The sequence below is a fragment of the Leptopilina boulardi genome, unplaced genomic scaffold, assembly GCF_019393585.1.
Source record: "Leptopilina boulardi isolate dan_hultmark-lab unplaced genomic scaffold, ZJU_Lbou_2.1 LbouV2_371, whole genome shotgun sequence".
NCBI lineage: Eukaryota > Metazoa > Arthropoda > Insecta > Hymenoptera > Figitidae > Leptopilina > Leptopilina boulardi.
This window is the reverse complement of record NW_026137942.1, coordinates 4,545,818-4,571,934: the sequence shown is the minus strand read 5'-3', so window position 1 is coordinate 4,571,934 and position 26,117 is coordinate 4,545,818. Positions and strand designations below refer to the sequence as shown.

General features: G+C 26.8%; 1 protein-coding gene across 3 annotated transcripts in view; it reads left to right on the top strand.

The window, feature by feature from the left end:
* LOC127287608 (teneurin-m) overlaps positions 1-23,429 on the top strand; it is a 122,103-nt gene extending 98,674 nt beyond the window's left edge. For all 3 annotated transcript variants that reach the window (XM_051314624.1, XM_051314623.1, XM_051314625.1), the window contains 5 exons: positions 4,540-4,756; positions 6,103-6,938; positions 7,032-9,349; positions 14,561-15,314; positions 20,381-23,429. In XM_051314624.1, coding sequence (XP_051170581.1) covers positions 4,540-4,756; positions 6,103-6,938; positions 7,032-9,349; positions 14,561-15,314; positions 20,381-21,869 — 5,614 coding nt within the window. In that variant the 3' untranslated portion in view covers positions 21,870-23,429. The remainder of the gene's footprint in view (positions 1-4,539; positions 4,757-6,102; positions 6,939-7,031; positions 9,350-14,560; positions 15,315-20,380) is intronic.
* Positions 23,430-26,117: the final 2,688 nt, after the last annotated feature.

Below are 26,117 nucleotides of genomic sequence, written 5' to 3'. Positions count from 1 at the left end.
TTCTTGGTGATACTTTTTTTAAAAATTGCATTATAGATTTTTTTTTTAATTAAAATTTCTTTGGTTGGTTCCAATTTTATAAGTTAGTTACAATAGAGACCCAGTAAAAAAATTTATTAAGCCAGCCGTTTGGATAATGGAACAAACTGTTTGCTCAATAGTCGAAACGATATATTTTCCCTGGCTAAAAAAATTTAAAAAAACTACTTAATCTTACAAAAACTTTTAAAAAATGTATAATAATAGATAAATATTGATAAATAAAATATAAAAGTACATGTAATTTTCAGAAACAACGAGTTTTATGAAATATTATTTTTGTACTGACAGTGTAACACTGTACATATGATTGTGTAGGTAAATGTAATCTTCTTTACCGACTCTTGATATATACCAATTGAACATTTCTATTTTTGAAGAAAGAAACAGATTAAAAAATTTAAATTAATATAATTATTAAAATTACATTTCTTTTCATATGTATTATCTGTTTTCTTCTTCAAAAATATAAATTTTCAAATAGTAAATATTAGAAGTCGGTAAAAAAGATTCCTTTTCGACAGAGTCCACATGTACAGTATTTCACTGTGTTAGAATATAAAATTTTACTTTAAACAAGATAATGATTTTAGTAAATATTAAACTCAAAATAAAATTAATTCCTTTCAACTGATATAGTAGAAAATTAATATTTCGTAAAACTCGTTGCTTTATGAAAATTATAAGTATTTTTATAATTCTTTTTTAGCCAGGAAAAACGTATCAAATGATTAGGCATAATCAATTGAATAATTGAACAAACAGTGTTGAAGTCATTTAGACAAATGACTTGCTCAATAAATCTTTTTTTTACTGGAAAAGAAAATATTTCATAAGATATATATGCAAAAATTTAAACTATTATATGTAGAAAATTTATTAGCTAAATTTCTCTATAACGGCTTATTTATTTTTTTTTTTTTGTTCAAAATCCAAATCTTTCCTCTTTACTGTTCAACAAAAATTATGTTGCATGGTTAAGTTATTTTATTATTCCTATGCTGTGTTTTGTCCCATTTTTGTTTCAAGCATATGAAAATTGTGTTGCTCGTACTTGTGAATAATTGTATCATAATTGTTTCCATGACTTTTAAGACTGAAAAGACGAGTTTATATCAAATTACTATTTCTCATCCATTAATCAAAATATATTTTCAATACATTTTTTGCGAAAAATATTTTTTTAATAATTTATTTCTTTTTGGAAATGCAGAACGATTATTATTGTAGGGGAGTTGCGTTAAATATAAGTTCCATTGAGATGATTATTTAATTTATAAAATCATTGTAAATTGGTTTTAATTAATTTTATGTTTTAAATAAACAAAGTTCAATGTTTTTACTTAAATATAATTTTAAGTGTTAAAATAAAATACTTTTATTTTTACAGTTGGGAAAAATTGTAATTGCTTATTTTAGGAATTGACGGTGGCAAAGTTTTGCGAAATTGACTTTTTCAGATTTACCACCGTATCTGTTTTATCTTTATTGCCTTTATAGACAAAAAGTCGAGAAATTGTTGAATCGTTCTAGAACTAGAACTTTCTAATTAAAGAGATCCACTGTTGGTCCACAGGACCAATAGAGCAATCCACAGTAATAATGAGAATGTTTTATTGTATCTTTAGCCTCATACCGAATTACCGATTGGTTAGAATCCAAGAACTCTGCTTCTATTTTTGCCAAATCATCATCAATATCGTTGTCTACAATACCAATGTGCCCAGGGATTCAACTAATATAAATCTCTCCCAGGTCTGTAAATCTGTAAATCGAATCTAATTTGGTAGGTCATAACCCATAAGGCTCAACTTATGTACTTAAGTCACAGGGTTTCCAGACCATTGGCATCCATCAAATTAATGAGCTGGTTCTGCCTTAGTAATTGCTGAATGTATAAATCCCGAATCAGACAGAAAGATAGTAATTGGCACTGAAATCCTGATCATCCAAAATAGTTTTTAGGTAACCGACATTTCGGGTTTCAAATTCCTCAACTAAATCCAAATTCTGTAGGTTCTATTTCATGGCTGTTTTTAAATAAATATTTATTTGTTTCAAATAATTAATTTTGGATAATTTTCTCATGTACGGAATTACATTTCGGCTTCAGTCTTCGTAGGTGAGGCCGCCTTTCTTTCTTTCACCTATAAACCAGGTGTACAATGTAACAGCTAAAATCACAGTGTAGGCACCGTATTAACCAGTGAACGTTATGGAAAATTAACCTATCGGCCTAGCATCAATGTATCCTGTGCGTGAAACCGTGTTTTTCGGTGACGATGATTAAAATTGATGCCATACTTTTCTGTGCATAAAAAGTAGCTTGGGCTTCTACTGCAGTTTGCAAACTTATGATCGACTTCACCGTACTTGAAACACGCAGTTGATCTGTTTGCCGCCCTAAAAACTCTTCCTATATGACCTTACGCCAGGTAACCATGGCACAGAACGACCATTACCCTTCTTTTCATTGGGAAACACAAAAAGCCAATCCTTATGCGTCTCAATTTCTTCGGCCGGTCCGCCTCCTCTGGTTCGGTAACTACAACCGCGAAATTTATTCCTCTTTGGTTGGATTCTAGTACCGTTACTTTTCTACTTCCTGTCCTCTCTAGACTGCCAGAGCATCTTTTTCGTTTCTGCGCCAAAGCCGCTTCTCATGGTGATATTCTTTCTTCCTGTTCTGCTCTTCCCGGTTTATTTCTGCACAGCCTATAGCGCCACCATGGTTGCTATCAGCATTATCAGCCAGGATATGCTCTGTCTCTGCCTCACTGATAAGATTCTGAAGAGTCTTAAGTCTGTCCTTAATAGTCATGTTGACATTCTTCTGGATCTCGCAAGACTTCACCATCTTGGCGATCTTCTGTTTGTTCCTCTGAAGACACTCAGCTTGGTCCTGCCTAAGTTTTAGATACTTCCTGCATTGTTTTTTGATTGTCTCGTTGTCTAGGTCGTACGGAATTAAACTTCTTTTGCTGCTGACACTAGAATCGCTTCCTTTTCTACTTCGAATTCTTTCCAAGCGGACCTGAAGAACATTAAGAAACTAGGTGCCCTCATGGTTCATCCGCCTTGTGGCATTGGATGCTGCAGTACCCAAGGTGTCACTGGATTTCGATTCGAGGAAGTCAACTTGCTCACTTTCAGTAGCTATGTCTCCGGGGTAACCTTCCCCTGCACCGTAAACATTTTTACTTAAACTTTTGCTTTTCATATCTATTTTTCTCCTTATCTTACATATTGGTTTTTTTTTGGATGTCCTTTAGTGAAAAGCCGCGCCACCACAACTAAGTCTACCAAGAATTTAAAAGATTCTTATCAGTCATCTATAGACAGGGATATTTAATAAATATTAAATAAATGTTTATTTGTTCCACAAGGGAGGTAGAAAATCTGCATAATCCATAACAGATGCCTGGAGTCCGTGCTCCGAGGTTATGTGGGGATGACCGTTCTTGTTCTAGTCAACCAACTAAAAACCACACCCTTTGGCTCGACTAATTCTCACACTTCGAAACTGCCGTCAAGCTTTAAACTTTGTTGGTTAAGGTCCCTGGCATCTTGCTTTCGCGATCCTTGCCATGCAGATGCAGATTTTTAAACGGACTGAATCCATCTAGATTGTACGAAATCAGTCTGAAAATGATATGAAATATTCCAAAATTAGTGCGGACGAAAAGACAAATATAAAATAAGTCCGAAATAATCTGAAACTTATATAAAATTAGTCCTTAATAATTCGATTCAAGGTATATAGATCAAAAAACATAACCTACAATGAGTCCAGAATGATCCGGAGTTTGTATGGAAGGAATTCGGTATTAGTCAGCAACAATCCGGTCTTTATCTAGTATATCATCTCAAACCGAAATGAGTTCGGAAAAATACGAAATTTATATGTACAAAATCATCATTGTTGTGGATTAATACTAAATTTTTTTACATACAGATTTTCAATGAAGATTTGAGACCTGACTAAATCCGGATTCGTTACACACAAATTGCCGACTAATACAGATCATTTACGGATTATTTTCGTACAATTTCTGAACTTATTCAGACTGATTTGTCTATATATTTAATAGATATATAATAGATAAATATTCTATCTATATCCAGATATTTGAACTTGCAGACAGCTTGCTCTATCATTCCAAATAAATTTGCTAAATACAACTTTCTTTTACTGAATTACTTATGGATTTTAATAAACAATATTAAGTTATTTATTCCATTATACGGTCATTTGTTATATTTTGAAATAACTTTCATCAATCGAAACCATTTAACAAGGCTCTCCTACATTTTTAAAAAAATTCATTATTTAAAACACTATTAAACTCATATTTTTGCGTTTTCATTTTAAACACGAAATTTCAAATTAGATGATACGATAGATTCTGGTTTTATTTGGTAGTAAAAAAATAAATTAATAAAATGAAGCTGCATAATATTTAATATCATAAATATTTTATAAATTGTATTTTATAATAGTCGATCAGCTGTTGTACGTGGTCAAGTGGTGACATCTTTGGGAATGAGCTTGATGGGCGTTAGAGTTAGCACCACAACAACTTTAGAAGGATTCACTTTAACGAGAGATGATGGATGGTTTGATATTTTGGTTAATGGTGGAGGTGCTGTAACTTTACAATTTGGTCGCTCGCCTTTTAAACCACAAAGTCACATTGTTTACGTTCCTTGGAATGAGGTAATTGACGCAATAAATTGCTCAATATAATTACACAGGCCTGTAAAATTTTGTATTTTGTTAGACCCAGAAATAGGAATAGTCATTTTTGATGTAATTTGTCACGCTAAATCCAAGAATGACAGCAAAATTGTTCTATTACGTCAGAATTTAAGTTATATTTTTATCCTCAAGGCGTGAAAAATGCCGCTTTTTTGTAAAATATTCGACAGTATAAAATCTACAAAAAAAATTTTTTTTTATTGGTCCAAATTTCAAAAGAAATCCCCTTTCAAAATTTTCTTGGCTCGATTCGATATTTTTTTACTGAGATACAGCCATTTGAATTTTACGTTACATGGCCTAAAATCCCTAAAAAAGAAAATTGCAAAGTACTATTGCACTGAACTAGTTACTCAGGGGTTTTTAAGGTCGCTGATTACGAATACGATGTAAAATTTTCAAAATTCCAAATGGCGGATCTAATATGGCGAACTAATTTTGTAAAAATCAGTCCAATTTACTTGAAATTCGTTTTACTCGGAGGTTTCCGAGACGCTGATTACGAGTCCAAGGTAAAATTTTCAAAATTAAAAATGACGGATCCAATATGGCAAATGACTTTTACAATATTTAATGCAATTCGTTTGAAACGCGTTACTTTGAAGTTTTCGGTGTCGATGATTACGAATCTTATAAAAGTTTTTCAAAATTCCAAAGGGCGCAGTTATTTTATTTTATATCTGACTTTAGATTTACAATGGATGACTTAGAAACGTCCAACTAAAATAGAGCAAATTTCAAATGAAATTTAATTGATTTTTAAAATTGAAATTGGATTTTTTTTTAATTTTAATATCTGACCTTAAATTCATAATCAGCAATTCCAAAAATCCCCGGGTAACGATTTGCAATCGAATCCAATGAAATCTTAAAGTTTTGTTCGACATTTTGAAATTAAAAAAAAAAGACATCGGATTTGTAATCATCGATCGGAAAAACTACCGAGTAACTATTTTCAGGCGAATCTGGTGAATTTTCTAAAATAGTCCGCTATATTGGATCTGACATTTTAAAATTCAAAAATATGATATCAAATTCGTAATCAACGACCCCAAAAATCTTCGAGTAATAAATGTCAAGCGAATCCGGTAAATTTTTTATAAAAGTGTCTGACATATTTGATCCGCCATTTTGGATTTCAAAAATGACGTGATGGAACAATTTCTATGTCATTTTTTGATTCAACGTGACAAATTACATCGGAAATGACTATTCCTATTTCTGGATCCTAAAATTTGTAGGCCTGTGTTAGGAAATGTATTTGATTTGATTTTTTTACTTTATTTATTTTTATTATTTTATAGGTTGTCATTATAGACAAGGTTATCATGAGTACATCCGATGAGAAAACATCTTTATACATGACTCATACTTGTGCAGCACACGATTATGATGTCATGAAACCAGTGATTCTTGCAACTTGGAAACATGGATTTCAAGGTGCTTGTCCGAATAAAAGTGCAGTACTTGCAGAATCTCAAGTTGTACAGGAAAGTTTACAAATACCTGGAACTGGTTTAAATCTTGTATATCATAGTTCAAGAGCCGCTGGTTATTTATCAACAATTCAATTGCAATTAACACCTGATGTTATAGCGCCAACATTGAGTTTAATTCATTTGCGAATAACAATTGAGGGAATTTTGTTTGAGAAAATTTTTGAAGCCGATCCAATAATAAAGTTTACATACGCATGGAATAGATTAAATATATTTCGACAACGTGTTTATGGTGTCACTACGGCTGTTATTAAAGTTGGATATGAATACAACGATTGTAAAGACATAATATGGGATGTACAAACGACAAAATTAAGTGGTCACGATATGTCTATATCGGAAATTGGTGGTTGGAATCTCGATATACATCATAGATATAATTTTCACGAGGGTATTCTTCAAAAGGGAGATGGTTCTAATATTTATTTGAAACACAAACCAAAAGTTATATTGACAACAATGGGAGATGGACATCAACGACCACTTGATTGTTCCGATTGTGATGGTCAAGCATCGAAACAAAGATTATTGGCACCCGTTGCACTTGCAGCAGCATCCGATGGTTCAATTTATGTTGGAGATTTTAATTTAGTGAGAAAAATTAATGTTGATGGAGTTGTTCAAACAATTTTACGTCTAAAGTAAGTTTTTTTTTTTTTTTTGGTTACCTAGATCCGGTTTTTACAATCCTCTAAGATTTTGCTTGGTGTTTAATTCTTGAATTTTTATTTCAGTGCTACTCGAGTCTCATATCGCTATCACATTGCATTGAGTCCTTTGGATGGATCTCTGTATATATCTGATCCGGAATCACATCAAATTATTCGTGTACGTGATACATTGGGTGATAATAATTCGGATCCTAATTGGGAGACAGTGGTTGGATCAGGTGAACGATGTTTACCTGGCGATGAGGCGCATTGCGGTGATGGAGCACTTGCACGTGATGCAAAACTTGCCTATCCTAAAGGTGTTGCAGTTTCAGCTGACAATATTCTCTATTTTGCCGACGGTACAAATATCCGAATGGTTGACAAAGATGGAATAATAACAACAGTGATTGGTAATCATATGCATAAATCACATTGGAAACCAATTCCCTGTGAAGGTACACTAAATGTAGAAGAAGTTCATCTACGATGGCCCACTGAACTTTCTATAAATCCCCTTGACAATTCTTTACATATAATTGATGATCACATGGTTTTGCAACTTGCACTCGATGGTCGAGTAAAAGTTGTTGCCGGTAGACCATTACATTGTTCTTCTCCCTCAACAAGTTTTGATTCAGAATTAGCGACACACGCGACTCTTGTAATGCCACAAAGCATTGCTTTTGGTCCATCTGGTGATTTGTTCATCGCTGAAAGTGATTCACAAAGGATAAATAGAATTCGAGTGATTGGCACTGATGGGAAAATTTCTCTTTACGCCGGCGCTGAATCAAAATGTAATTGTTTGGAGCAAGGTTGTGATTGTTTTGAGGCCGATCACTATTTAGCATTTACTGCTAAATTTAATACAATTTCCTCTGTTGCCGTCTCACCAGACAGTATCGTTCACATTGGAGATCAAGCCAACTATAGAATACGATCAATCATGGCTAGTATACCTGATGCAAATATGATAACAAATGCAAAAGAATATGAAATTTACTCACCCGAGACACAGGAAATTTTCATATTCAATAGATTTGGTCAACATATTGCGACAAAAAATATTCTCACCGGCGAAAACATTTATCTATTCACATATAATGTCAATACTAGTAATGGAAAGTTGAACACAGTTACAGACACCGCTGGTAATAAAGTATTTCTTCTTAGAGATAATAGAGGACTTGTAAATTCTATTGAAAATACTAAAGGTCAAAAATGTAGATTACGAATGACTAAAATGAAAATGCTTCATGAGCTTAGTACACCTGATAATTATAATGTGACTTTTGATTATTATGAGCCAACTGGTTTACTTAAAAGTAAACTTGACAGTACAGGTAGAAGTTATGTTTATCATTATGATGAATTTGGTAGATTAACACATGCAATAACGCCAACTGGAAGAATAATTAATTTAACATTTGATCTTAATTTAAAAGGTGCAACAGTTAAAGTTGTGCAAAATAATCGTAAACCAATATCAATGTTAATTAGAGGTTCCTCAGTAATAACAAAAATAGGTGATGCAGAACGAAAGACAACTATTCTTTCAGATGGAAGTGTTGAAAGAAATACACCATGGTCACATACAATTAGTACTGATACAATGCCATATTCAATAATGGCAGAAATTGAACCACTTTTAGGTGAAAGCTATCCAGTTCCAGCGAAGCAAAGAACTGAAATTGCCGGCGATTTAGCAAATAGATTTGAATGGAGATACTTTTTAAGAAAAGTACAAGGTAATAATCATCGTGGTAATGCAAAAGTTATTGCTCAAGTAGGAAGAAAATTAAAGGTGAATGGAGAAGTACTTTTAACATTGGAATACGATAGAGAAACAAATACAGTAGCAGTATTTATGGATGATAGAGTTGAATTGCTTAATGTAACTTATGATACCACTGCAAGACCCATTAAATGGATTCCAAAGGGTGGTATATTTGCTGGTGTTGAATTAGAATATGACAGAAATAGTAGATTAATTAGTTGGACATGGGGTGATCTTAGTGAAACCTATGGATTTGATCGTGATGGAAGATTATTTGAAATTAAATACAGTGATGGAACGTCCATGAATTATGCATTTAAAGATAGATTTAGTAGCCTTCCATTAAAGGTGACAACACCACGTGGAAGTGATTATCTTCTTCAATACGATGAAGCTGGTGCACTTCAATCACTCACAACTCCAAGAGGTCATATACATGCATTTTCACTTCAAACATCGCTTGGATTTTATAAATATCAGTATTATTCACCGATGAATAGACATCCTTATGAAATTTTATACAATGACGATGGTCAAATTCTTTCCATAATATATCCTCATCAAAGTGGCAAAGTTGTCTTTGTTTATGATGTTAATGGAAAGCTCGAAACTGCACTTGCTGGTAAGAAACATTTTCTTAATTCTTATTGAAAATTAATTAATATAATTTCTTTCTTAGGGATTAGTTTAAAAAAAACCAACAGAAAAATTAACTTTAGGGTTTTTATATAGCCACTGTAATTTATAAAATTAAATATTATTTTTAAAATGAAAATTAAAAAGCCAAATCGTCATGGTGAAGCCTTTCGTCATTTACGAAACAAAAATAACTATTTTTAGCAATATACAATAATAAAAATAATTATTGCTAACATTTTTTTAATGTTCAAGTTTGTAGAATTCAGAAAAAAATTGTTTGTTAAAAAAAATTTACTTCTTTTAAAATCTTTTTTTCGATTTTTTTTGTCCACAGTTTTGTGCGTCATGATGAAGACTTTTAATAAAACTGAATTGTTTCATAAAAATCAAAACAAAACTTAGTTATACTTTAGCAGAAGCAATAATTAACTCCTTCCAAGTGGATTAATTACGGCAGGAACTAATTTTATAATTGATTTTTTTGTTTTTACGTCTTTTAAAGCACCAATTTTACATTGGGAATCACAGAATCGTCATGGCGATGCCTTCACATATTTTACAATAAATTCAATAATTATTAATATTTTCGGTTAAACAAAGTGTAGTTGTATTAATTTAGCAAAATATAAATGCGGTTCGAATTTGTTTAACTTTAATTAAAAGCAAAATTTTGATGCTAATCCATGAAATATGATAAAAAAATATAATACTGATAAATTGTGATTAGTTTACTTTAATTGTGCAAGAATTGAGTTCAATTTAAGCTCTAATTTATTATACAGGTGAATACTGCACTTTACACATTAATTACAAATTAATTAGAGCTTAATTTGACTCAATTTTTACATAATTTACCTAGTCTAAACATAATTTATCAGTAATAATTTTTTTTAATCATATTTCATGAATTAACATGACAAAATTTTGCTTTTATTCAAAGATTATCAGAATCGAATCGCATTCGGTTTAAAATCGGTATTAAAACAGAATATTTGAAATTCATTCAAATTCATTCAATTTAAATCAAATAATATTTTTATATAGTTTTTCCTCAAAAATATTCAATTTTTATCGTCGAAATTTACGTCAGGTATTTGACATAACCTCAAAAAACCTCAAAATTCGTCCTCGCAAAATTTTAAAATCAAGAAGAATTCGAATCTATGAGTCTGACTATAGGTCCCATATGGTTTCCTATATTGAAACTTGTATGTAAGATTTTCATTTCATTTTTATTTCATTTATTGACGGGACAGGCCCTTTCGTACAAATGTACTCCTAAATTCTAATAGTTACGTAAGTAACAATTATTATATAATAATAAAACGCTTAGTCTGTCCTTCTGTCCTAACTTGAAGTTGGCCTTTTCTGATTTCACGTGTTTTTTTGAATAGTAATCTTATGACGTGTCAAATTTTTACAATTCTTTTTCTCATTTTTGCCAAAGCTGTATAATTGTGTTTCCAAATTTCGGAATAAGTTTCTTTAAAATTCCAAATTCAAAAAATTCAATTCACGAAGCTGAAGTACACAACGTTTACCAACGAGATGAAAAAAGATGCGCCAGGAAATTTCGTACAAGATAGTAATTTGAGAAAAATTTATTTTTAAAAATTAATTTTCAAGGTACCAGGGGCCAACGAATACCTATTAAATATTAATTTTTAAAAACACAGGCCTCGAATCAACTTAAAGACACAAAAAGTCGTTTTAGTCGATTTATATTCCAAAAACAAGTGAATTTGTTTTTTATTTTAACAAAAATATTTTACAGATTTTAAAAAAAAATTTTTTTTTTTAATAATAATCCTTTTCGAAGGGTCTAAGTTGAAATTTTTAGAAATAATTAAATTTCAAAAGATATTGTTAATTTTCAAACAATTATTAAATTTTACAGCACTAAAAATAATTTATCAAACAATTTTTGGAAAACATTTTTTAAATTTAATTGAATTTTCAAAGATTGAAATTTGAGATTTTTGAAATTAATTGAAACTTTAAGTGTTTTGCAATTAAAATTTTAGATGATTTCACTAAAAATTTATTAGAAAATGAGGACAAAATACAATAATTTGAAAATCATTTTTAATTGAAAAATGGTTTCAGATAGTTGAAATTTCAAAGAATATTATTAAAGTAGTTAAAAATAATTGAATTTCCTTAGAGTTATAATTGAAATTATTAAATTTCAAAAAAAAATTTTCGATGGAAAATTTTAGAACTAATTAAATTTTAGATGCTTTTAAATTCAAATTATTGAAAATTCAATTAATTTTGAGTTCAAATTTTTGAGAATAATGAAATTTAATTTTATTTGATTTTAAATTTGGAAAATAATTGAATTTCATTTCATTCTGAATTGAAAATTTTGGGAAATAATTGAATTTGAATTGAAATTTTGGATAATAATTTAATTTAAGTTCATTTTTGATTGAAAATTTGGATAATTAATTTTGAATTGAAATTTTAGAAAATAATTGAATTTTATTTCATTTTAAATTGAAAACTTGGTAAATAATTAAATTTCAAATTAAAAATTTTGGATAATTATTGTATTTTTAATTGATTTTGAATTAAAATTTCGGGTAATAATTGAATTTTAGTTCATTTTGAAATGAAAATTTTCAAAAATAATTCAATTTTATTGTGATATTTTTTTTTTTAAATTATAAACAATTGTTAAATTTCATAAAAATTTTAATTGAAAAATAATTTTCATATAATTGAATTTGTGATGTATTTCATTAAAATTTTTTAAAATAATGAATTTAGTGAAGAATCATTTTAGTTCAAAATTTGTTAAATAATTGAATTGAAGAAAATCTGAAGAAGATCTACATTTTATAATAAAAAAATGTATTTTATTTACATTTTGTTTTCAAATGTAAAAAAAAATGTCGCATTTTATTAAAATAAGTCGATAAAAGTCGTAATTTTGAAAAAAGTCTGAAAAAGTCGTATAATCCGAGGCCTGTAATTTCATTATTATTATTTATCGTGTAATAATATTCTAATAAATTAAATTATTATTGATAATATTAATCTTTAATTTCTTTATAACAAACAATTAAATACTCAATTTGGCGCGCTTGCGCGCGTTTAATTTTGCTAGTACAAAATATAAAATATTAACTAAATCTAGGTAGGCGCTATAAAAGTTAAAGTTCAGTATAAAATAGAATAAAGAATAAAATAAATTTAATTACATTATTAGGTATCAAAGGAAAAAATTAATATTTTGATAAATTAAATCTCTTAATCATAAAAATATTTGTTATTCTTGAATAATACTGATTTTCATAAAATCACAATGATTTTATATAAGGAAATCTTTAGAATTTGATATATTTTTTATAAGATTTTATGTGAATTGATTATAAAGGAAATTGACAAAAATAATATGCCAGAAAAATTATAGCAAATAATGTAAGAATTCACATAGATTTCAATGTAGAAACAATATCATAAATTCCTACATGAAATCATACACCAAATCGTTGCCGAATTTCATATATGATTTTACATGGAATTCTATGTGGATTCCTATGTGGACCTAGGATTTTAATGCCTGTAAAATAATTTTTTAGCATGTTCTCTTTAAGTATAACAATATTTTTCATGACAATAAAAATAGAAATTAATAAAGGATGTCTAATGGTTAGGGAAGTCAGGGAAAAGTCAGGAAATTCCTTTAATTTTCTGGAATTTTTAATAAATAAATTAAAGTAACTATTAGTTTCAAAATTTTTTTTACTTTTTTCCCAAAGCAAATGCAAATTAAACAAGTTGTAAATTCAGATGTTCATTACATGAACATTTTGCTTCCTCTTTACGATCAGCAAAAAAATTTGCTTCCTCGTGGAGAAAGCAAAATTTTATTGCCAAAAGGTGAATTTTTGAATTTTTAACTTTCATTAATTCTTTAAATTTACCTCAAATGTATACTTTATATATATCGATCGATTCATCTTGACGTAAGGAATACGATTTTATTAAAAATAACCTTAAACTTTTCTATTTAAAAATTTTTTCGATTAAAAAAAATTTTTTGGGAAAAAGACGATTAAATTCTTTTTTGGGGTATTTTTCAAAATCCATTGGTCAGATTTGAGATATTAATATGATAAATGAGACTACCAAATTTTATCTAAATCCATTAAAACCTGTTAAAGTTATCTTCTAAACAAAAAAGGGATCCACACACACACACACATACATACATCCGGACAATTGATCAGGATCTCATATAACATGTTTCTATAAAGAAAAAAATTTGTTTCCGCCACTTTGAAAAGTTTTATAAACGAAAGGACTACAAAGCTTCCTCCACGAGGAAGCAAAAGTTGGCCTTCACACTCAATTATTAAGCATGTGATATATTTTATATTTACTACTATTTATTGAATCTAATAAATGATTTTTTAAACTTGGATAACAATTGTTAATTAAGAATTTTGTTAAATAGAAATTTTATTAATTGTGAATTTATTCAATGACAATTCTATTGAGTAAATATTTTGATAAATCAAAATTTACTATAATAAAAATTTTGTTAATAAAATTTTTCTTTATCCAATTTTTCTTGACATAAATTCCGTTAAATTGAAATTGTATTAATTTGAAATTCGATGTTCAAGAAAATCTGCTTTATATAATTTTACTAAATAAAAATTTGAATAATTTAAGATTCGACGCCGTAAAAATTCTTTTAAATTAAATGTTGAGAATATTTATACGTCCCCAATTAGTTTATTTATTTCACTTAAATATTTTATTTTTTACGAAACATTATTTATTTGGTTGAAATACATACGAATTTAGTGGATAATAGACAGGTAAATGATTTAATTGTATCAAAATAAATTTTATTTGATTAAAATAAAATTTTTTTAGTGTAATTTAGGTCAGGGAAAAGTCAGGGAATTTTTTTCCTAGCTGTTAGACACTCTGTAATAAAACAAATGGAATTTCCAGTTAAAAAAATTTCTTCCTCGAAAATGACTAGTTTCTGGAGAATCAACCATATTAGGCTAATAAATTACTAATTTGCTGAACGTTAATTTTAATTTATAACAATAATTTGGAATTAGACATACTTTATATTAAGATTTTACGATTGCGACAATTTTTTAATACGACAAATTTTATATTAAACTGAAAATTAGAATGATACCTTTTTTTTCCCTTTTTTCAGGTGTTTCTTCTATTCACTATACCTATCAAGAATCAACTGGTTTGGTTCGCAGTATTGATGTTAATGAACCAAATTTTGAAATGCGTTTTGAATACAAATACCACGCTGGTATTGTTAAGGATGAAAAAATAAAGTTTAATAGTAAAAGTGGTTTAAATAATGCTCACTATCGTTATCAATACGATGGCAATGCTCGCATTTCTGGAATTGACGTTGACATAAATGGAAAACAACTTCAATCAATACGACTTAAATACAATCAAAATTTAGGAGTTTTGGAAAGTGTTAATGACTTGAGAATTTACAGAAATGTTTTTAATCGATCACTTATGCAAGACAGTAGTAAACAATTTTTCACTATTACGGATTATGATGATCATGGACGTGTCAAAACAATTGTAATGAATGTTAGATCAATGGATATATTTCGAATGGAATTGGATTATGATAATCGTAATCGTATTAAAATGCGAAAAATAACATTGGGTAAAGATTATTTAGAGAAAAATGAATATTCCAAAATTGAAAAAATCACCTACAATGCTGATGGACATGTGCTTGAAGTTGCTGATAATGAAAATAATTGGCAATATGCATATGATGAAAATGGTAACATTATTGGAGTAACCGAACAAAATGAAAAAATTACTTTAGGATATGATAGCGGAGATCGTGTTGTTCAATATGGTGATGTTGAATTTAACTTGTATGATGATAGAGGATTCGTTGTAATACGCGGGGAACATAAATATAGGTAAGCTTAAAATTAATTCTCATTTTATTTATTTATTTGCAAGGCAAAGACTACAGTCAACCAGAAGAAATTATGAAACAAAAAATGCGATTTCTTTCAATTTTTTTATTTACCAAAAATCTAAATTGTTAAACAGGGTTGCCACGGGACAGGGAAATTTATGGAAAAGTAAGGGAATTTTATGAAAAGTATTGGAAAAATATCAAATTTCTAAAAATGCTACTAAAATTATAATTTAAAAAATTTTTAATTTAAATAAAAATGAATTGGCACTTAAAAATTCTTTTTGATTATGATTCTTAGATGAATAAAAAACATTTCTCAATAGTTTTTAAAATCAGTTTACGTGCCCGATTTAAAAAAAAAAATTAGTTTTTATATAAAAAACAGTAATTTTATGGAGAATCAGAATTTATTTAATCTAATAAATACTGTAATAAATGATAAAATACCTAATTACTTAGTTTTAATTTTACATATAAATAATTATATAGCTGTAGTGTTTGTTTCCGATTTTAAAAAATTAAATTATAATGTTAAAAGAACTATTTTAAGAGGGACAAAATTTATTTAAGAGAGTCGAATGGTCTCTGAAATTTTTTGGCAAGAAGAGAGCTTTAATTATCGCCCTATAAAAACGGCACTAAACGTGAAAATGATAAACATTAATTTTAAAATACTTTCTTCTTGAAAGACGGACACTTTTTTACAAAAGCAGCTAGAGATTCTTATGTTATATAAATTTCCTAAATCCGAAAGATTATGCGAATCCATACAAAAACACGATTGCAAAACGAAAAGTAATATAATGACAGGTTCATTATCTCCTGCCGCCGTCAGATGGCAGCAGCATGCAGGGCGCACAAAGTCGCAGCTGTTATTAGATTACTTTTCTACTTTTTGTTTTGCAACCATGTTTTTCTATGGATTCGTACCGTCTTTTGGATTTAGGAAATTTATAAGATGAGGATTTTGGCTGATTTTGTTAAAAGTGTTCTTGTTTCGAGAAAAAAGTAATTTAAAATCAATACTATTTCACGTTGAGAGCGATAATTAAAACTCTCTTCTTGCTAAAGAATTTCAGATACCGTTCGACACTCTTAATGCATAAATATAAAAACAAAACAAGAAAATAACTTCAATGTTAATAAATTTATATGAACCCAAATCTAAAACATCTATTATCTATACGCATATAAGTATACATTAAATAAATTCTGGTTCCTCATAAAACACTATTTTTATATATTTAAAACTCAATTTTTTTTAAATTTGGCACGTAAGTTGATTTTAAAACCTATTGAAAAATGGTTTTTATTTATTTAAGAACCATAATCAAAAAGAATTTAAAGTGCTAACTCATTTTTATTTAAACCTCCTTCTGGCGCACCGTGTATTGTCTTACATTTTTATAATATTGTAGGCCTCGGATTGACTTTTGAAAGAAAAAAAAAAGTTATTTTAGTCGATTTACATTATCAAAAAAAGTCTAAAAACTCCATTTTTTTATTTTCAATAAATAAATTTAATTAGTTGATAAATATTTTATTATTATTAACAATTTGTTATTAAAAATTAAATAAAATTTATTAATTCCTTAATAAGAATGTTTTAAAGAAATATTTTCAAGAATTTTTCTTTTTAAACCAACGAATTAAACTGAGACAAATATTCCGGATTTCAATTCAGTTTCAGAACAAATGAAAAATAATTTAAAGTTAACTTTTTTAAAAAAAGAAAATTTTTCAATTCTGATTTATACACATTATTTGAATTCAGAATTTCCAAAAATGTTTTAAATAATTAAATTTTCGAAGAATTTGATTAAAATATTCTTGAAAAGAAATTAATTTTAAATGATAAATTCTGAGATAATTGAATTTCAGAAGATTTTTAATTAAATTTTTTAAAATAATTGAATTTGGAATAGTATGATTTAAAAATTTTAGAAATATTTGAATTTCATGAGATTTCCAATTTGAAACTTTTATTAATTTGAATTAAAGAAATTTTTTTTACAAATTTCAGACAATAATTAAATTTTAGAGAATTTTCAGCTGAAATATGTTCTAAATAATTGAATTTTGATTGAGTTACAGTTAGGATTTTTAGAAATAATTGCATTTTTTGAGATTTCAAAAATTATAATTTTGTTCTAAATATAAAAATTAATTCAAAAACGATTTAAGTAATTGGATTTTTGAAAAATTGGATTAAAACTGTTAAAATAATAAATTAAACAAAGAATTATACAGATAAAAATTTGGGAAAAAAATTTGCAATTAAATTAACATTCAATTAATTATTCAATTACTAATTGAATTTGCAAGAATTTGAGTTTAAATTTTTTTAGAAATAATTATTTTTCAGAAAATTTTAAATTAAAATTTTTATAAATTTTAACTGATCACATTTTTTTTGAAACTTTAAAGAATAATAGAATTTTAGAGTCTTTATAATTAAAAAACTTTTCATTTCCCTGAATTGTTGAAAAACTGTATTAAAATAATTAAAAAAATTAATTTAACGAAGAATTTTAAATAACATTTTTAGAAATAATTGTATTATAGAGGATTTTTAATTAATAAATGTTTTAAAAAATTGAATTTTCGAAAATTTCAATTAAAATTTTAATAAACTTGAATTATTAAAATTTTTTAAAAATTATAGGTATAAACAAAACTTTAATTTTAAAGAATTAATAATTTAAAAAAAGTTTTATGTAATTGAATTTTTGTAAAACTTGATTAAAGTTATTAAAAATAATTAATTGAATTTAAAAATTTTAGAAATAATTGAGTTTTTGAAGAGCAATTGTTAAAATTTTTTGATCTTATTGAATTTCAGGAGATTTTCAATTAAAACTTTTATAAATTGGAATTTCTGTAGATATTTTGTAAGCTTTAAACAATAATTAATCTTTGAAGAATTTAAAATTGAAAAATGTTTTAAATAATTGAATTTTCGAAAATCTTTATAAAAATTATTAAAATTTAATTATTCAACAAAGAATTTTAGATACAAAATTTAGAAATAATTGCAGTTTAGAAGAGTTCGAGTTAAAATTTTGAGAAATAATAATTTAATTTCAGAAGATTATTAATTGAAACTTTCATTTTGAATTGGTGAAATTTTTTTTAAAAACTTTAAACAATAATTGAATTTTAGTGAATTTTTAATTGAAAACTGTTTTTAAATCATATAATTTTCAAAGAATTTGTTTTAAATTATTGAAAATAATTGATTTTGCAAACAATTGAAATTGATATATATATACCCAGATAACACACGTACTAGTACGGTAGTAGTATAATACTAGTACGACGTACTAGACGTACTAGTACTGTACCAGCCATGTACCTTCGCACGGTACCAGGTACTGTACTAGTACGGCGTACCGGTATGCAATATCGGTAGAATACGAGTACTATACGAGTACGACGTACTGAAAACTTTTGTGACTTAGTATAACGTACTGTTATTGTACTGGTACAATACTAGTATGATGTACAATATAAAATATTATATACCCTCCCCTTTCTCTTCCCACAATAGTATTTTCATTATTTTCATTTATTATTCAAAAGAAAATCTGTGGGAGAACTGAAATAATAATAATTCATTTTTATTGAATCATTTTTTTTATTTACATCATATATGTAACTTGTATTCTCACTTATCTTAAAATATCTGGTATTTTATATTATTTTAATTACTTAACTTTATCAAATATTAATTGATTATTTCTTTACATTTAAACATTATTTCAAAAGAATTTTAAACTTGATGTTATAAATTGCTTTGAAATTTGCTTTGAAAAACATATTATCACATCCTAACCTATAAATATGTTATATGTATAAGAAAAACTATAACGAAATAACACACAATTGAATTTAAAAATATATCAATATGATCAAGACCGAATTTATGAATTTTTCTCATTATAAATGTAAAAGATTTTGATGTTTTTCAATGAAATAACACCATGGCACCATGTCAAAGTAAAAGAATATAAATCTTATAAAGATCGATAATTTAATATAAATTTAATCTCGGATATTCAAGATGAGTACAGAAGCACAAGTTACAAACGTTAAAACTCTTTTGCTGCATCATAAACGACTTTTTTCACCAACATTTAATGCACCGTTTTCAGTGACGCGTTCATATTTGACAATTGTCAAGAAAGTGAGGTTGGGTTGGCATTACCAGCAAAGATTCCCAGTACGACGTACCAGTATTATACTTGTATCGTACGAGTATGTTGTGCTTCTTATTTCAGAAGTACGACGTACTGGTATTGTACTAGTACTATACTTTTATCGAGTAATCATATTTTACAATTCTAACAGTACGACATACTTTTATTGTACTAGTACCGTACTGGTACGACATATATAATTATTTTGTACTTGTATAAAACTAGTATAATACTGGTACTTCGTACTCGTAAATAACGATTAGTACGCTTGGTTATCTGGGTATATATATATATATTAATAATTCAATTTTAAGAAATAAAAAAAAAAAGGTTGAAAAAGTCGCACAATCCGAGGCCTGTTATTGAAAACTTTTTGAAATATTTTCGTTAGGATCAGGGAAAAAATTTTAATTTTGACTGAAAATCAGGGAAAAGTCAAGAAATATAAAAATAATATTTTTGTGTCAACCCTGTTAAACAAATTTTCTTTTTAACCATTTAAATATATTGTGAACATTCTTCTGAAGATTTCCTAAAAGTTTCATTAACAAAATAAGTTTTTTTTTTTGTTAAAACTGAAATATTGTTCCATAATTGCCTTGCGTTTGGAGTGATTATAGAACAAATTGTTATTTTAATTGTTAAAGCAAGCATAAAATAATTTCTTTATCTTATTAAGAAAATCGTTAACAAAAATTAAATGACTTAAAATTATTCCCAATAAACTATAATTTTTATTAATATTTAATTATTTATAAATATCATTTAATATATAATAAATATTATTTTGTAGAGAATTAATTGTATTAAACTTGTAATGACAAATTTTTGATACAACTTTGTTTTAAAAAAAATGTTTCAGATATAATTCGCGAGGTCAATTGATTCACGCATTGGAGCATAAAAAATTCCAAATATGGTACTTTTACGATGATCGTGGAAGATTAATAGCATGGAATGATGATCGAGAAAATATAACTCAATTTTTCTACACAAATCCAAAAACACCAGATCTAATAACACATTTACATTATCCAAAATTACAAAAAACATTCCGCTTTTTGTATGATTCACGTGATTTTCTAATAACTGTCGAGACATCAGAACAACGATTTTATGCCGTAACAGATCAAAATGGTTCGCCAATGGCACTATTCGATATAAATGGCAATCTCTACAAGGAAATTGGTCGTACGCCATTTGGTAAAATAATACGTGATACAAATCCAGATTTTTATCTACCAATTGATTTTCATGGTGGTCTCGTTGATCCAAATACAAAATTATTATATCTCAATAAAAGATTGTACGATCCAATTGTTGGCCAATGGATGACACCAGCTTGGGAGCAAATGGCCAATAAATTAACAACACCAACGGATATTTTTATTTATCGCTTTAAAAATAACGATCCAATTAATTTGAAACAGGACATTGAATATATGACAGAATTGTCAAGTTGGTTAAAATTATATGGCTATGAAACAAATCGTATGCTCGGCTCGGAATATACAAAACAAATGATATTTCAACCAAGCGCTACAGTGACATCACCACAATTAACACCTGATTTTGGTGTTATGTCTGGATTACAGTGTATTGCAAATCGTGTTCATGATAAATTTGCCGATTTAGGATTTATTCCAAAACCATTACTTAAACTTGAGCCAAAAACAAGAAATTTATTGCCAAGAGTTGCGCATCGTCGCGCTGTTTTTGGTGAAGGTATATTATTATCACGTGCAAGTGGTCGTGCATTGGTTAATGTTGTCGATGGTGTTAATAGTGTTGTTCACGATGTTGTTACTTCAGTATTCAATAATTCATATTTTTTGCCACTTCATTTTACAATACACGATCAGGATGTATTTTATTTTATAAAAGACAATGCACTTAAAATAAGAGACGATATGGAGGAATTACGTCGTTTAGGTAGTATGTTTAATGTTTCAACACATGAGACAACGGAACATGGTTCGGGTACATGGAAAGAATTAAGGCTCTTTAATTCAGATGCAGCTGTTATCATTAAATATGGTGCTGATCCTGAACAAGAACGTCATAGAATATTGAAGCATGCGCATAAACGCGCCGTTGAACGCGCATGGCAAATTGAAAAACAATTGGTTATTGCCGAATTTCAAGGACGTGGCGATTGGTCAAAGGAAGAGAAAGATGAATTAATAAGTCATGGCGTTGTCGATGGTTACGAGGGTGTTGACATACACAGTGTTCATCGTTATCCCCAACTCGCCGATGATCCCGGTAATGTTGCCTTTACACGTGACGCCAAACGTAAAAGGCGAAAAAGTGGAAACCGTCACAACAAAAATCGAAATCATGATTCTTGATTTGAGAAATTTCAAATTGCCTAAAAAAAAACCGCCTTTTTAAACCAAATGGCGCTATTTTCAAAAAAAAAAAAAAAATAATAAATAAGCACTCTTTATCTTCGTTGATTTAGAGCAGCACACAGCATAAGTGCCATATTTTATGATTCCGTCGTATTCTCGAAGAGAAAAAAACGAGCGGTTATATGCAGTGTCAAAATTAAACTAGTCGCATATTATAATGAGGTAATTATTATAAATGCTTGTTATTGAAAGATGATTGTTTTTTTTTTTCGTCGTCCAAAAAAGCGCGCGTCATTCTGTTACAAGATTGCTCACTCGCAAAAAACCAATACTCCTGAACAGGGTCATGGACTTGCGATCAATTATTAAAAAGAAGAAAAAAATTTTCTCAGATGAGTGCAAGTGTTTGTCCATAAATGAGAGAGATACACTCAACGAAGTCAAAGAATCACAGAAAATATTTTTAACAATTTATATGAATATATTGATGAGAACATGTAGGTGATTGTAAATATGCTATTAATGGGAAAAAAAAGTAGGTACTACAGCGAATTCAGATTGACTGAAACTATCGATAACGCTTTTTTATATAAAAAAAAAGAATTTGTATGTGTGAGTCCACTCAATTATAGAAAGATTTTTTTTTACAAAGAAACGAATGAAAACGAATGTTAATAGTTAAAAGTTGAATTTTGACTAATAACAATCGTAATCATGTTTCTTAAATGCAGAATGAAAAAATGTGTAATGTCAAACTTACATACAAATGTAAATACTTCGATATACATAATAGTATACTAAAGAATGTTAACATGTAGTGCATATATACAGTGGAAACGTAACTAATTATTCCAAAAAAAAAAAAAAAAAAAAAATGAATAGTTCTGTTACATTCTGCTGTATAAACACTAAAGTGTCCGTTAAAATTGTTTTTTCGACATTTTTTGATGCAATTAAAGAATCAATGTAGAAGAATATTTTCTATAAAATTTAACGAAACAATCAATTAATGTTAACAATTGAATTGTAATCGATTTGAATTTTTTTTCTCAATAAAAAGAGCACATTGATTCGGAAAAAAAAAAAAAATAAGATGACAAAAATTTCGTCAAGTATTTTTCGTTCTCTATATTGCATAATAAAACATTTTAAAGAATTTTATTAAATATTAATTTTTTAAATAAATTTTCATTTTTTGATTTATCATTTGACGGAATTTCTTTTTTAAACGAATTTTTATTTTTTAGATTATCGAATATTTTTTTGTCCAAAATTACAAATACCCTAACAAACAATAAACAGAAAGATTTTTGACGCAATTTTCAAAAATTCATCAATCATAAATTATCAGAGAAAATCGTGATTGGCGAATTTTTGTAAATCGTGACAAAATTTTTCTGTTGATTGTTTATTCGATTATTTGTAATTTCGGACAAATAAAAATTCGTGGCGTTTTAAGAATTTTACTGAATTAAAATTTGGTACCTAAAAATTGTGTTTAAAATTCTGTAAAATCTCAACTGGAAAAATGAAAATTCGCCAAAAAAAATAATTAAATATTCAATTAAAATTTGCATTAAAAATTACTATTTAACAAAAATAGTTTCAATTTTTTAGCATTAAAAATTGTAAAATTTTAATTTTCAATGCAACATAATTTGATAATTCGTCGCATAATTCGGTAACTATTTGCATAATATTGTATTTTAAAATATTTTATCATTTATTATTATTATTTTTTGTGTTTTTAATCATCGAAAATCCATTCGTGGGTTAAGATAAAAATTTTAATTTTTTTGACATAATAGTGAACTTGAAAACAAAAAAAAAATTTTTTATTACAAAGAAGATTCTATTAAAATCAATCTGTTAAAAATATTTCTAGTTATTATGTTGCTAGACAACTTAAATAATTTTATTTTATTTAGAAATGTGTTTAAAGTTTTAAATATTTAGATTTAATTCTCTTAGAAGTAGTTATTATTTGTGTTCTAAGATAATTAAAGTAAGGAATAAGAAATTCCTTTTTTTTAATTTAATATTTTAAAGTATTAAAAAGAGTCACAATAAATTTTATAAATTCATTTGTGAGATTTTTCTTCAATCATATAATATATTAAATGTTGAAGATTTCATAAATGGACAACTTAAAAAATTGAAAATTTTTATTTTCAATTTAAAAAAATAGACATCTGTGACTTGGAACGTCTTTTCATAAAAATATTAATTTTTTCTCTTTAAATATAAGTATAGTTTAATTCACTAAAAATAAAACTTTTTATTACTTATTATATTATTAAAATTACTAAAAATTACTAAATTATTACTAAATAGTAGTAAGCAGTAATTATCAGTAAATCGTTAATTAAACAAATTTTCTCGAGGAAGCACATTTTAATTAATTTATTTTTAATGTACTTACATTTCCATTCCCTCTAACAGAATTTTTGCAAAAAAAATTTGATTTATTTTATAAATGGACAAAATTATCTTAAAGGCCTAAAAATGTAGTTTTAGTTATTAACTGATAAATTGATTTTCCAAGTCAGTCATTTATTGAAACGTTATTTTATTAAGTTGAGTTTGTCAAAATATATCTGAAATTTTAATCTTTTTACTTTTGTTATATTTTATACACTAACTTTATTTACTGCATACATATTTTATAATCATAATATTTTACTGTTCTGTTCAAAAATTAATTGTGAATCAGAATGTTGTTTTTAATGTTTTTTTATAGGAAAAAGTTGAAAAAATTTTATTACAATATTTTACTTTAATTTTTTTATTTTTTTTAAAGCTTTTTTTCATTTAATGAAAAAAATTAATTTGTTTTAATTTGTATTTTATATTTAGAATAAAACATACATGAAATTTATATATATATTTGTATTTAGCAATACCACTCGAAAAATAATTAATTAAAAAAAAATCTTTAACAAGAACATTAAATTTCTAAATTTTTCCAATTTGGGATATAGGGAATTCTATGTGAGATTTTTATTGAAAATTTTTTTTTGACTAGGACATTTTTTTCAATATGTTTATGAAAAATAAGAAAATATGTAATTTTTTATTTATTTATTTGATAAAAATTATTGAAGTTATGATTTTTTTTAAATTTTAACTTTGTCAGAAGCCGAATACTTTTAAAATGCGTTTTTCTCTGTCCTAGTAACAGATAAAAAATAATATTAAATATAAAATTTGTTCGATTTTTCTTCATTTTTTTTAATCTGTAGTAAAAAATAACGTAATGGTATTAAATTTAAAAAAAGCAAAATTTTCATAATTTTAATCAAATCAAAAAATTATGAATTTTTTCATAAAAATTTTCAATGAAAACCTCACGTGAAATTCCCTATATAGAACGTCAATACAAAAATTTAGAGGAATTTTTATTTTTAGAAATTAAAAAAAATTAGCTTTATTCGAATAATTTCTTAGTTATATATTGCATTTGATGTGCTTCCTATATTGTTGATATCAAACCTTCCCTGTTAAAACTTTTATAAACGTTAGATAAATACTTGAAGAAAAAACTCACAATTTAATATCAGTAATTGATTTTAATGTGATAATTTTTATATCTAATATTTTAATTTAAAATTGATGATATTTAAAATATTTTTCAATGTGCCACTTAAATTTTTTCTATTTGCAAAAAATTTCAAATAATATTTAATAATATACACTCGGTAATTAGGACGAAATGATAACAGTGCTCTTTATTTTAAAAAATTCATCATCATTTACTAAAATATGTTAACATTAATTGAATGGATTCCAATTCGTACAAACTTTTTTTCTGTACATTGATTAGAAAATAGTAGGTGATAAAAAAAATCGAAAAAGTGTATTAACAGACATCTTAATAAACACATAATATACGTACACTAACGGCAAGAAATATAAAATCATTAGAGAAAAATATATTAAAAAATTTTTAATGATTTATTTACACTGATAAATCTGCAAAAAAAAAAAAAAAAAAAAAAATGAAGGTTTTTGAAAAAATTGTTTAAAAATCTTACGAGAATTTGTGATGTTCATTTTCGGCCAATTATTTAAAAAAAAAAACAATAGCTTACAAAAAGAAAAATTATTTTTAAACATTTTAATTTAAAAAATATATTTTTTTTCGACATTCAATTATTAGAATTATATTGACATAGAAAAATTAGTCACGTAGCATAACATTTTCATGTACAGTTTTCAGAAAATGAAGTTTAATTTAATTATGTA